This window comes from Mercenaria mercenaria, chromosome 2 (genome assembly GCF_021730395.1).
Source record: "Mercenaria mercenaria strain notata chromosome 2, MADL_Memer_1, whole genome shotgun sequence".
Lineage (NCBI taxonomy): Eukaryota > Metazoa > Mollusca > Bivalvia > Venerida > Veneridae > Mercenaria > Mercenaria mercenaria.
Genome location: NC_069362.1, coordinates 108,723,308 through 108,736,125, shown reverse-complemented (window position 1 = coordinate 108,736,125; position 12,818 = coordinate 108,723,308). Strand labels below are relative to the sequence as shown.

At 33.9% G+C, this 12,818-nt stretch overlaps 1 protein-coding gene across 8 annotated transcripts in view; it reads left to right on the top strand.

The window, feature by feature from the left end:
* Nucleotides 1–4,257: 4,257 nt before the first annotated feature.
* LOC123564870 (epsin-1-like) overlaps nt 4,258–12,818 on the top strand; it is a 34,603-nt gene continuing 26,042 nt past the window's right edge. For 2 of the 8 annotated variants that reach the window (XM_053537504.1, XM_053537501.1), the window contains exons 1-2: nt 4,458–4,573; nt 7,840–8,426. In XM_053537504.1, coding sequence (XP_053393479.1) covers nt 7,944–8,426 — 483 coding nt within the window. In that variant the 5' untranslated portion in view covers nt 4,458–4,573; nt 7,840–7,943. Of the gene's footprint in view, nt 4,386–4,456; nt 4,574–7,839; nt 8,427–12,818 lie in introns of those variants that run through there. The other 6 variants (XM_053537499.1, XM_053537498.1, XM_053537500.1 and 3 more) reach the window with 6 other exon arrangements.

Sequence of the window (12,818 nt, the reverse complement as noted above, 5' to 3'; positions counted from 1 at the left end):
AAATATGGTCTCTAGAGAGTAACAAGGTTTTCTATTATTTGACCTATTGACCTAGTTTTCGAAGGTACGTGACCCTGTTTTGAATTTACCTAGATATCATCAAGTGAACATTCTCACTATTTTCATGAAGGTCTCTAAAAATAGGCCTCTAAGAGTACACAAGGTTTTTTTATTTTTATACCTACTGGCCTAGTTTTTGACCGCATCGTGACCCAGTTTCGAAACTTGACCTAGATATCATCAAGGTGAACATTCAGATCAATTTTCATGAAGATCCATTGAAAATATGGCCTCTAGGAGGTCAAAAGTTTTTATAATTTTTAGACCTACTGACCTAGTTTTTGACCGCAGTTGACCCAGTTTCAAACTTGACCTAGATACATCAAGATGAACATTCAGACCAACTTTCATACAGATCCCATGAAAAGTATGGCCTCTAGAGAGGTCACAAGTTTTTTTTATTAATTTTGACCTACTGACCTAGTTTTTTAGGCAGTGACCCAGTTTCAAACTTGACCTAGATATCATCAAGGTGAACATTCTGACCAATTTTTCATGAAGATCCATTCACAAGTATGGCCTCTAGAGAGGTCAAAGGTTTTTTTATTTTTCGACCTACTGACCTAGTTTTTTTATGCAGTGACCCAGTTTCAAACGGACCTAGATATCATCAAGGAAACATTCTGACCAATTTTATAGATCCATGAAAGTATGGCCTCTAGAGAGGTCAAAAGGTTTTTCTTTTTGACCACTGCCCTTTTTGACCGCACATGACCCTGTTTCGAACTTGACCTAGATATCATCAAGATGAACATTCAGACCAATTTTCATAGAGATCCCATGAAAAATATGGCCTCTAGAGAGGTCACAAGGTTTTTCTTTTAACCTACTGACCTTTTTTAGCACTGACCCACTTCACTTGACAGATGGAACATTCAGACCAATTTTCATAAGATCCTCATGAAAAATATGGCCTCTAGAGAGGTCACAAGGTTTTTCTATTATTTAACCTACTGACCTAGTTTTTGAGGCACATGACCCATTTTCGAACTTACCTAGATATCATCAAGTGAACATTCAGACCAACTTCTACAGATCCCATGAAAAATATGGCCTCTAGAGAGGTCACAAGTTTTTCTATTATTTGACCTACTGACCTAGTTTTTGAAGGCACATGACCCAGTTTCGAACTTGACCTAGATATCATCAAGGTGAACTTCGACCAATTTTCATAGAAGATCTTTGAAATATATGGCCTCTAGAGAGGTCACAAGGTTTTTCTATTTTTAGACCTACTGACCTAGTTTTGAAGGCACGTGACCCAGTTTTCGAACTTGACCTAGATATCATCAAGGTGAACATTCTGACCAACTTTCATAAGATCTTGAAATATATGGCCTCTAGAGGGTCACAAGTTTCAAATTTTAGACTACTGACCTAGTTTGAAGGACGTGAACCCAGTTGAACTTGATCCTAAACATCAGTGACTTGTACCACTTTCATAAAGATCCCATAAAAAACCTCAGAGTGTCACAAGCAAAGTTTAGAACGAAGATGACGAATGACACGACACGCGCGATCACAAAAGCTCACTTGTCACTTTGAACAGGTCAAACATCTAACCAAAACTATAAACAAATGATAAATGTTCAGCTTGAGGTTAAATATTGCTTGATTACTTAAAGGCAAACTTAACCAACTTAGAATCTAGATAATGAAACGAAGTTGTATACTACCTAATGCAAACTGTCAGAGAATGAAAGAAGTTATAGACAATTCGGACAGATCCCTTACACATTGCACTATCTCAAGACATTTCTGAAATGAGAATTGATTTTTGATATTAAAATCATACATAGTATCACGTAGTATATGCAATACAATTATACATAGATATTGAAGTACATGTATATATTTTGCTTACAAATGTATGACATTATTAATCTTCAGCCTGCTAGCAGAAGATGGTTTTGCCTTTGCGACCAGTGCAGACCAAGATCAGCCTGCACATCCATGCTATTTTGTCAGTAAATTTTCATTGAACATCCCTTCAAATAATAAATAGTACTGACCAAACTGAACGATGGACCAGTCTAATTTAGAAATTTAGCAGGCTTTTGTTAACCTGACTTCCTCAATCATTTTGATAACTGATTTTCTTCAGCAAAATCTCATTATCTTACTCTAATACTTCAGAAGATAAAAAGGATTTTTTTCTGCTAATTTAATAGCCGTTATCTGGTCATATTCCCTATTTAAAGTATCTTTTCTTCCAAAATATGAAATAACATTCCTAATTGCAGCCAACAAAAGACCCAAGGTAACAAATTGAACTTTTAGTGCAACAAAGTACAGAAAAATAATATTTTTTGCTCAGAAATATAATATGGAAGGTCATCAAAAATGCAAATCATTCTAAAGAAACAGATATACCTGTGCTATGTTATGTGAAGGACTGGATCTTTTCCACAGTTTTGACCAAAATACTGATAAAATTCCCAAAGCAAATGAGAAAAGTCGTCTTCTCAAACTGCTGGAAAAAAACCTTCAGCAAGTACCGGTAATCATTTTTCCTTGGCCATTCTTAAATTCTTATAAACGTTTTCTGTGCTCCCTCTGACTGTTGGATTTTATTGTTGAAATAGTCTAGTGTTATGATTCTTTAATAAATACAATTTTAGATTAATTATAGGTTCTTTTTACATTATACGTTCAGAGCTTTATTTATAGTTTTTATAAATGTCTAACTAAATACAGTCAAAAGGTTATTATGCTGTCCAAAAGAACACCTGTACATTTCACCTAGATTCGCTGTGCAACTGCCAGTGTAGCGAGTGCCAGGGGTAGAGCTTGAACATGTCAGTCATTATCAACCATTTAATCTGCCTTACATATCTCTATCTATGCTAAATATGTGTCCAACAGAGGCCTTAAGATTCCAACACATTGTAGCACTTTAAGGTCTTGCATATAACTCAAAAACTTCTTGACTTTCTATGGATGGACAAAAAACAGACCATGTTAACCTTTAACCTCTAAGTATGACCTTGACCTTGGAGCTAGGGGTCTGGATCTTGCGCATGTCAAATCGTCTCATTATGAGGAACATGCATTTGTATGCCAAGTAATATTAAAATCCCTTGATGATTGGCAGAGTTACGAGCCAAACACAAAACAGACCCTTTTAGCATTTGACGTCTAAGCGTGACCTTGATCTTGGAGCTAAGTAGGATCTGGGTCTTGCACAAGACAAATCGTCTTACAGGGCACTCGTTTGGCCATTTTTGGGGCCGAATATGGGTACCATTCCCCTCCTAAAATAATATGTTTTTTTCCCCTTTCTCAGAAGAAAATTCCCCTGATGATAGGTTTTTGACACAAATAGATATGAACTCTTTCTTTTAATATTATATAGTGCCTCTAAGGAAGATTACTGTTGCAATATAGTCATATCAGTTAGGAATGATCGAAAACAGTATTAATAAGTGTGAAAAGTAGTTACATATACATGGCTTAAACTTCCCCTTTTCGTCTTAAAATGTTGAAAAATTCCCCTTCCTGAGGATATGGGTACCAGTCCCCAAAAGTTGTCTAGTGCCCTGTCTTATTGTAGTAAACATTTATGGCAATCAAGTTATTTCAAAATCCCTTTATGGATGGCAGAGTTACAAAGCCAGGAAAAAAATATAGTCACAGGGTCGCATGCACATCCACAGACAGACAGTGTGACCTTCAGGGGCCATGAAAACAATGTTTCACTATGATCTATATACATTGTATACTGTATTCTAAATTATAATTCAAGTAAGCAAATCTCACCTGGAAAATTAATTAGTCCTCAGGTAGATTAAATTATTGTTTTGTATATTACATGTATTATAAATACTATTTTTGTCATGACAATCAAACCAACATATAAATAATTACAACATGTTTATCATGACATTGGGCTAAACAAATTTCAAAACACTCATTTTGCAAACATTTCAATATGCAATACACACACACACCCAGCTTTATGTTTTTGTTGACTTTCCAATATTTGCTGTTCCAACATGCGGTCGGTCTGCAAAAATGTTATTTAAAACTACTCTATGATTTTGTTAAGTAATCAGATGGTGAATTTTCTTTTAAACGTATATATTTTTACCTACATATTTCAAGCAAATATTGGCAACAAAATCATGCAGAGTAAATTTACAGGTTGGTTTAGGCTGTTGTCTTTCCCTCCCATGTACAAATGATGACTAACCGGAAGTAGATATTCGCCATTTCTGAGATTGGTCAGTTTCCTGTGTATTAAAAAGTTTTTGTTGTCCATTCTTTGCCAGTTTTTTTGTATCATATTTAAAAGTCGAAAATTTAACAGTAAGTTCCGAAAAAAGGTAACTTTACATTTGAACGAATTACTGATAAATTAACTAGATTTGATGTAAAGATGTTCAGAATGAACTGAATAAAGAGTTATCACGGCCAAGAGGAGCGGGTGGGGTACACTATAAAAGTGTCAAAACTAGAAGGCATAAAATGACACATCATATTGTTGAAGTACTCACCAGGCACCCTTTTAAATGTATGTTACTGACACTTTCTTTAAGAACATTGTCATTGTTTAATGTTGAATAGCAAATTAGCAATCCAAAGGCACGACATCAGGAATGCCAGGAGTTGATTCGTCTGTTTTGGATGGCCAGTTCAATTTTCCTTTATTTTTAGCAGAACTATTTGAAGAATAGGTAGAGCTATTGAACTCACCAGCATCCTACTTTTGACTTTGTTAAGTTTTTATGTAAACTGGTATCTCAGTAACTGCTTGTTGGATTGAAATGAACTGACTTACCTTGCACAAGTTCCATCTAAAACTATTTTGCTCTTTCAGGCCTAAAAAAAATATTTCTGTTTCTGGTGGCCTGATCCGACTGTAAATTCTTACTGCGGACCATAATTTTTTCAGCTTAGATTGATGAATGCATGACCACAGTAGCGTGGCGTTGTGACTTTACAATCAAAGAAAAGTGCTGAGCTATTGAACCATCTATGGCATTACAGTTTACTTGATAATTATGTCATGTAGAAGTGAGTTTGATTCTTTTAGGTTCTGACATGTCGCTTCTTAGAAAGAAGTCAAATACACAGCGGATGGTGGGTTTATGATTGCCTAATTTTATTTCGAGCTTTCAAAAGACCACAGCTTTATTTTGATAGGATTGTGTGCCTAAAAACACTTAAATAAAACAATGAAAATTAAGACACAGACAACATTGCACATCTGAGGACTTCTTGTATGACATGGGCTAGTGAACTGGTACCAGTTCTCTAGAAGGCCGTTCTAGAAAATCAATATGCTGTTAAGCCTGTATGTCCTTTACTTGGCTTAAAATTTCAGTTTTAGCGTCATGTTATACTTTTCATACAATATTAACAATGTTCACCCGAGAAAGTCGCTAACATTGCTATAATAATATGCCACTTTCTGAACGTGTGTTCTGTTAAGTGTCATTTTATTTGATTTGGCAAGTGTCAGTTCTGAGATTTTCCCACATCAATTTTTACATTTCAATTCACAATGTAATATCAATATCAGCATAATGATTGTACATAGTATATAAATGTTTCAAGTGTTCCTGTCAATTATTAAGTGTTTTAGGTTTAATAAATAATGTGTTCTATTATCTGTAATGGTTGTTCAACTAGTTTGCTGTGTATTTAAAAACTAAGATATTGGCTAAACGGAAAAAAAATGTTTTCGAATAAAATATCCAGGACTAGCTTGACACAAATTAAATTTTCCGGGAGCTTATAAATTGTTTGTCATATCATATTTTTAGGCCAACTACCGGTATTTGCAGAGTAGCACTAGTCCATTCCTAGGCATCAAAATTTGGTTAAGTTTTTGTTTGCAAGATCATGAAATTGGTATCTCAGATGTTGGAATGGATTGAAACTTCACACACATCTTCATTGTGATAAACTGATTTGCACTACACAGGACCTGGTGCCATAACTCTTATTTTGCTTTTTTACAAAATTATGATCCTTTTTTGACTTGGAAAATTTTGGTTAAGTTTTTGTATATAAGCTGGTATCTCAGTAAGCACTTCCCAATCTAGGAATGGAACTAAGTCTTGTATGTTGTTATGATCTGACATCCATTGCACAGGTCAAAATTATGCCCCCTTTTTGACTGAGAAATTTTGTTTGATTTTTTATATAAGTAATCTTCACACTTGTCCACTGTGATGAGCTGACATGCATTGTACAGTTTCCCTAATTATGTTTTGCATTTTTTTTGCATTTGTCTCCTTTTCGACTTTTATTCATTCAATTAACTTTCATTATTAATGACAAGGGTGGCTTGAAGGCTGTTGAATAGTTGAACATAGCTGTCCTTGGTTGGTATTATAATAACAAAAAGTTACCAATGTTTTTCAGCATGATTTTTACCTAGTCACCTGTTATATTAAGGACCCCTCCTTACTCCCACCACCCAACTCTCTATTTACTTACAAAATATTAGTAATCCTACATACATTATCAATTCATAGATTTGTTCATAGTGTTTTGTCTTAAAATGTGATGTCTTAAGCCTACTTGTATAGAGCATTATAAATTAATGAAATCCTATTTGGCCTTAGGCAAATAGAATATCTGTCTCCCAGCAGAATTGACGCTTGTCCATCTGAATACACAGCACAAAATAATGCATATTATGCTTTGGACATGTAGTAAACTACAACAGCAGTTATGGATCCACAAACAATTACTACACAAAAGATCTGTTACAAGGTGTTTAAATGTGGAGAATATGTCATTAGTAATATACATGTATTAAACAATCTATTCAGCAAATCCTGCATTTTCCTGATAATAATGCTTCAAAAAAAAAATGACCGACCTATTGACCCTACTTTTTTTGTCCATGCCACCAGAAACACATTTTTTTCCCCTTTAAGAGCTACAGCTTTGAAACTGCACACTTGTTTATCATCATTAGATGAGTAAGTAGACCAAGAACTATAACTCTACCTGCATTTTGTCAAAATTACAGCCCTTTTTGTACTTAGCAAATCTGAACTAAACTCTTTCCTTATATATTGTCCAGCACTTGCAGAAGAGCGATGGCACCCGCAGGCAGTGCGCTTCAGAACTTTAAAATTGGCCAAGAAACAAAAAAAAATACAAGTACAACATAGATGTTACTTCCAATTTTTAGGTGTATTTTAACGTATCTCCACCTGGTAAGGATTTTTCTGGTGGACTCAGAAAATTAAACAAAAAAAATATGGACTTGCTTCCCTTTGTTGCTACTGTAAATAGCTTATTCTTGAAACTTTTTAACCTGGTTGTTAGAATTTGGTATGTGGTTGTTTGGGCTTGTGGTCTACCAAACTTATACAGAATATGTTTTACTGTAACATCTACATGTACATCAAGTTCAATAAGTAGTTACTTTGGGCCAGTGTTTTTAGAGTTACGGCTCTTGAATCATTGAAAATTGCCAGAGTTTGAATCATATGATAGTAATTTATTTCCGAGTTAGCCATTTCAAATGATGCTCTTCAAGAATTACAACACAACCACTGTGATTAAAATTCCATTTACAAATACAGGGGCTAATGTATAAATAGTAATTTGCTATGACAGGTGTATATTGTGACCTTCTGGAGTGACCTAGGATTTAATTGGCTCTCTTGTTTAACCTAAGCTTTCAAGCTTCTGAATACATATATATTATATTGTAGCTCATAAAGTTTTAGATATCTATATCTTCGTGTATTACATAAGATGTCCCAAATGTCCTATTAGTCACTAACTTATAAATTACTTTTGTATTTTCAGTTAATTCCCAAAGACAGGGGGAAGACATGCGTTGACTTACTTTTAACTGCTGGAACATTTTAATAAACTAGATTTACTTCATATTAATTACGTAGTGCTTCAAAATGCCAATGAGAAGAACATTAAAAAATGTAGTCAAGAACTACACTGACGCTCAAGTAAAAGTACGAGAAGCTACATCCAATGATCCTTGGGGTCCTTCAAGTACTTTGATGACAGAAATTGCAGATTTGACTTACAATGTTGTAGCATTTACTGAAATTATGCAAATGTTGTGGAAGAGGTTAAACGATCACGGAAAAAATTGGCGGCATGTTTATAAATCTCTAGTGGTGCTGGATTACATCATAAAAACTGGAAGTGAAAAAGTGGCTCAACAGTGCAAGGAAAACATCTTTGCTATACAGACGCTGAAGGACTTTCAGTATACTGAGGACAATAGGGATCAGGGCATGAATGTCAGAGAAAAAGCTAAACAGTTAGTGGCGTTGCTTAAGGATGATGAGAGGTTGCGTAATGAGAGAGCAAAAGCCCTCAAGGCAAAAGAAAGATTTGCACAGAATTCTCAAGGAGTTGGGAGCCAACCAGTAAGTTTGATGGAAAGGAAGTTTATATACAGAAAAAATTATATAGATTTATATTTCCTGGTAATTTAGCCAATATTGTATCAATGAGATAGGTAAGAAATACTCTCTATGTGAATATAGGGGAAGTTAAATACTTTTGTGTATGTGCAGATGCATCAGTTAAGAAAGTACTGGTGCTCGATGGTTTGAGCCTCTTCCTAGTCATGTTCTACAGCAATAATACAGTCATAGTTAGGTTCTGTCTGCCCTCCCGTTCACTGGTCAGTGAATCATTTATCAATAATGATTACCATAACGATGATAAACATAATTTATAAACAATAAATTATAAGGATAATATGAAAAGAGTCGGGTGCAACATGAAAAGTCGGAGAGGGCAGGGATGATAAGCAATTGATATATGGCCTTAGTATTAAATATTCGTATTTTGTTTAGTCATTGAGAGATGTTTAAGGGAAGTTGAAATATATCACAATAATTGAATTGTTTCCTATTATTTAGTCATGAAATGTGATTAATACTGGTACAGTTTTGTTACTTAACCTTTTTGAGTTTTATCAATAGTGTTATGTTGCAAGTTCTGATGGGAACTGATTTTCTTTCAATAATGGACATTTTATATTGTTGCTGGGCGAAAAACTATGAAGGAAATCTTTCAAAATGACATTATGAACAATGTTTTATACATACGCACATGTCTGTTTTATAGCCTTTTAGCGGTACTGAATTTGCATTAGAAATTGTGTTATAAATTTTCTGAACTCATTATAGGATAAAAAAAAAATGAATTATTATTTAAATCTAGTCTCATATTTATGACTAGTTAAATTAACAGACAGACAGACAGACAGACAAATTCTTTATTTCATCTCAGGTACATATGTACAACATGAGGAAATACAAATATTCTGCAAAGAACAGTTATGCTTCCAATAGTGAAAATATTATAGCCAACAATGTACATTAAAGGTTGAAGCAAGATAACAGCATTTTTTTTTTGTCATCTATGGGGGAACTCAAGTATGTTCAAACGATTTGCAATTGATGTCAAGATAATTTAGATATGTGCATTTCAGCTTATGGTATAATTTATATAAATAACGGGAATTCGGCAATGAGACATGCAGAGAAAAGATCACGTCTCCCACGATCAAACATGGTTCTAGATCCAACGAGCTGTGACCCACTTTACACATAACATGGATTTAGTGATGACTAAGCGCTAGTAGGTTATTCCAAAAACCGGTTACTATAATTAGTGCATATATTTATAGGACACTATTTTTGGCTATTCGACACGCGCATATAATTATAAGATAGGATTTTGTAAATTTGATATGTCTTTTGCATTTTAATCACATTTGTGAAACAAATCTATTTTAACTAATTAAAAGAGTAGAATTTTATTCCAGATAATTTATAAAGGAAAAGTAGTTCCATTTGCGGATATATTTAGTGTATTTAATGTAATAAGGCTCTGCACGTTTTGACCCAGTAATTCAAGTGTGCTTTACTTTTTTTTTTTTTTTTTTTTTAAGTAAAAGTTGTAATATTTCTTGGAATAACCTGCTTAGTAATCAAAAAAGTGCATATATAATATACATGGATTAGTTGCTGCATAAAACATGTAAGTTGCAATAAATTATAGTACATAATGAACGCTGTTGAGAGATTTTCTATGTAAGCTAATCAAAACTTACTTAAGATTATTCTTATGAAATTGCATATTCTAATTAAACTATTCTCGTTCGAGCTAGACATGAGCCGAGCAAAACAGTGCTCATTATCAACAATGTTTGCATCCTGAAGAAATGATTGTCGTTCATGGTTAAAATATGTACATTTAAGCAAATAATGCTGTTCCGAGCCTATAAGGCCGGAGTCACAGAGCCTGCAAATATTATCAAGGAAAGCTGTCCCACCCCAGCGGGCTGTTTCAATTGGAAGGCGGTGGTTACATGTTCTATACTTAAACATTCTAATAAAGTGTTCTTTTGGAAGAATTTTAAGGTACGGCTCCAATTCAATTTGTTTTTTAAAAGATGAGTAGATCTTGCCTTTATTGGATAATTGAAGCTGGGCTTGCCATTGTTGTTTATATTGATCTTGAAGTATTTGCTTTACTAATTTACATGTATTTTTATTGACAATTTGGTTTTGCTGATGCCAAATATCTGGTCTACCTATGCTCTGGAGAATTCTCTTATCTTATTAATCCATTTGAAATTTAAATCGGGACGATTCAGCATGTAGGTATAAATTTTGTGTGATAACTTGTCTTCCTTGCCCAAAACTAAGCGAGACCAGAATGAAATCATTTTAGTATATACATCAATATATATGGGATATCTCCCGAATTCTCCATAAAGCATATATTTAGGGGTACTTTTACGAGAGAATGATATTCTCCTAAGAAAGCTATTTTGAATTCTTTCTAACAAATCAAGGTTTTCATAACCAAATATTTCAGATCCATATGTCAAAATTGGTGCAACTGTATGGTCGAAAAGTTTAATGGTTAAGTCTGTTGGCAAATCAGCATTATTTGTTTTAGTAAAGAGGAGATAAAGGGCCTTTTCAGCCTGTTGGCTCACATGTTGTCGAGCTTTTAGAAACGATCCTGATGCAGAGAAAGTTAGTCCAAGGTAATGATACTTATCGGTTTTCTCGATAACGTTATTTCCTAATGAAAATTGAAAGCGTGCAACATTTCTGGCACCAAAAATGATAATTTTTGTTTTGTTTGGATTCACAACAAGTTTCCACTGATTACAATAATTATTAAAACAGTTAAGACAATTTTGAAAATCTACAGCGTTATTTGAAACTAAAATGGTGTCGTCTGCGTAGAGTAAAATAAGCAGTCTAAGCCAAGTTTGATCATTGAAAATATCATCCAGCTCTATACCTACGGCACCGTTTTCCTCCAGATATGTCTGGAGATCATTCAAATAAAGAGAAAAAAGAATTGGACTAAGATTTTCACCTTGTCTTACACCAATTTCGGATGTGAAGAATTCGGATGTACCATTGAGCTTTACACAAGACTTGATGTTTTGATACATATTAAACACTACTCTAAATAGCTTTCCATCAATCAAATTATATGTTAATTTTCTCCAAAGACCATATCTCCATATTTTATCAAAGCACTGAGAAAAATCTACGAACAGATGAACTTAAGCATAACAATGTAAACATGCAGACAAAATCCTCTTGTCTGTGAGCATGTGCAGTAATGAATATTTTTTGTGTAGTATTTGTAAAAAAAATTGCCTGATAAGGATTTTAGCAATATTTCAGTTATTATTACCTATCATACTGAAAGCTTTCCTTTAATTTGAAAAATAAATATTCTAACGCGACCCAATTTGTTTTCCTATTAAACAAAGGAGGCTGAAAATTGCATGTTATTATGCAATAATTCATTTTTCTGAAAACACAATTATTCTGTTATTGCGCAACACAGCAGAAAAGAAACCAACAGAAAACAGGCGAATATTTTGTGGACGTCATCAAGGACGTATGTAAAAATCCTTGATAATGTGTTAGAATCTAAATAATGTATCTGATAATCTCAAACAGTGATTTACTGTTGAATAAAATCATTGTTTATTGTTTAGATGCATATATGATACACATCTATCACTCGGGCTGTGCCATTTTGATATTATAATTGCTTCCGTAAGTTCGCATCTTAACCCTTAATATCATGCTGGACACGACTGATTCTGCCTTTGCGATCAGTGCAGATTGTGATCAGCCTGCACATCAATGCAGTCTGATCATGACCTGCACTATTCGCCATTCAGTCAGCATCCTTTTTGGTATACACCCCTTTTAACAGTTAATGGCACTGTCCAAATTGTAGAAATTCAGCAGGGTAAGGGTTAACTGAGAGTAAACTTCAAACACTGATTTTATTTAGTGACAAATCACTGTTTAGAGTATATTATTTCTTAATTCAAAACGTTGGCAAAATGTTACTGTTTTTGCTTGCATGTTGTATTTCTTGTAAATAATGATCTGAAATCGAAACTAAAATATTTCTAAAATGTAGAAAGAACAGCACAAGATTACTATAAAAGTAGTTGTAGAAGCCAGTAAGAAATTTACTTGAAATATATATTTATATATCAGGAATTTGCTTTTCTTAAATGAAAGGTAAAGAAATGAGAGTCTAACGCACAGGTTTATGAACTGTATTAGTTGTTTCTATCCATGACTCGATTTTTTCCATACAAAAATTAAACCTTTAGCCTGCTAGCAACAAGTGATTCTGCCCATGCGACAAGTGCAGACCAAGATCAGCCTAAAGGTTAAGGTCATCAGAAAGTTATTTCAGTATCCTTTGTACTCAGTATTGAGTGGTTAAATTCTTAAAACAGTGAT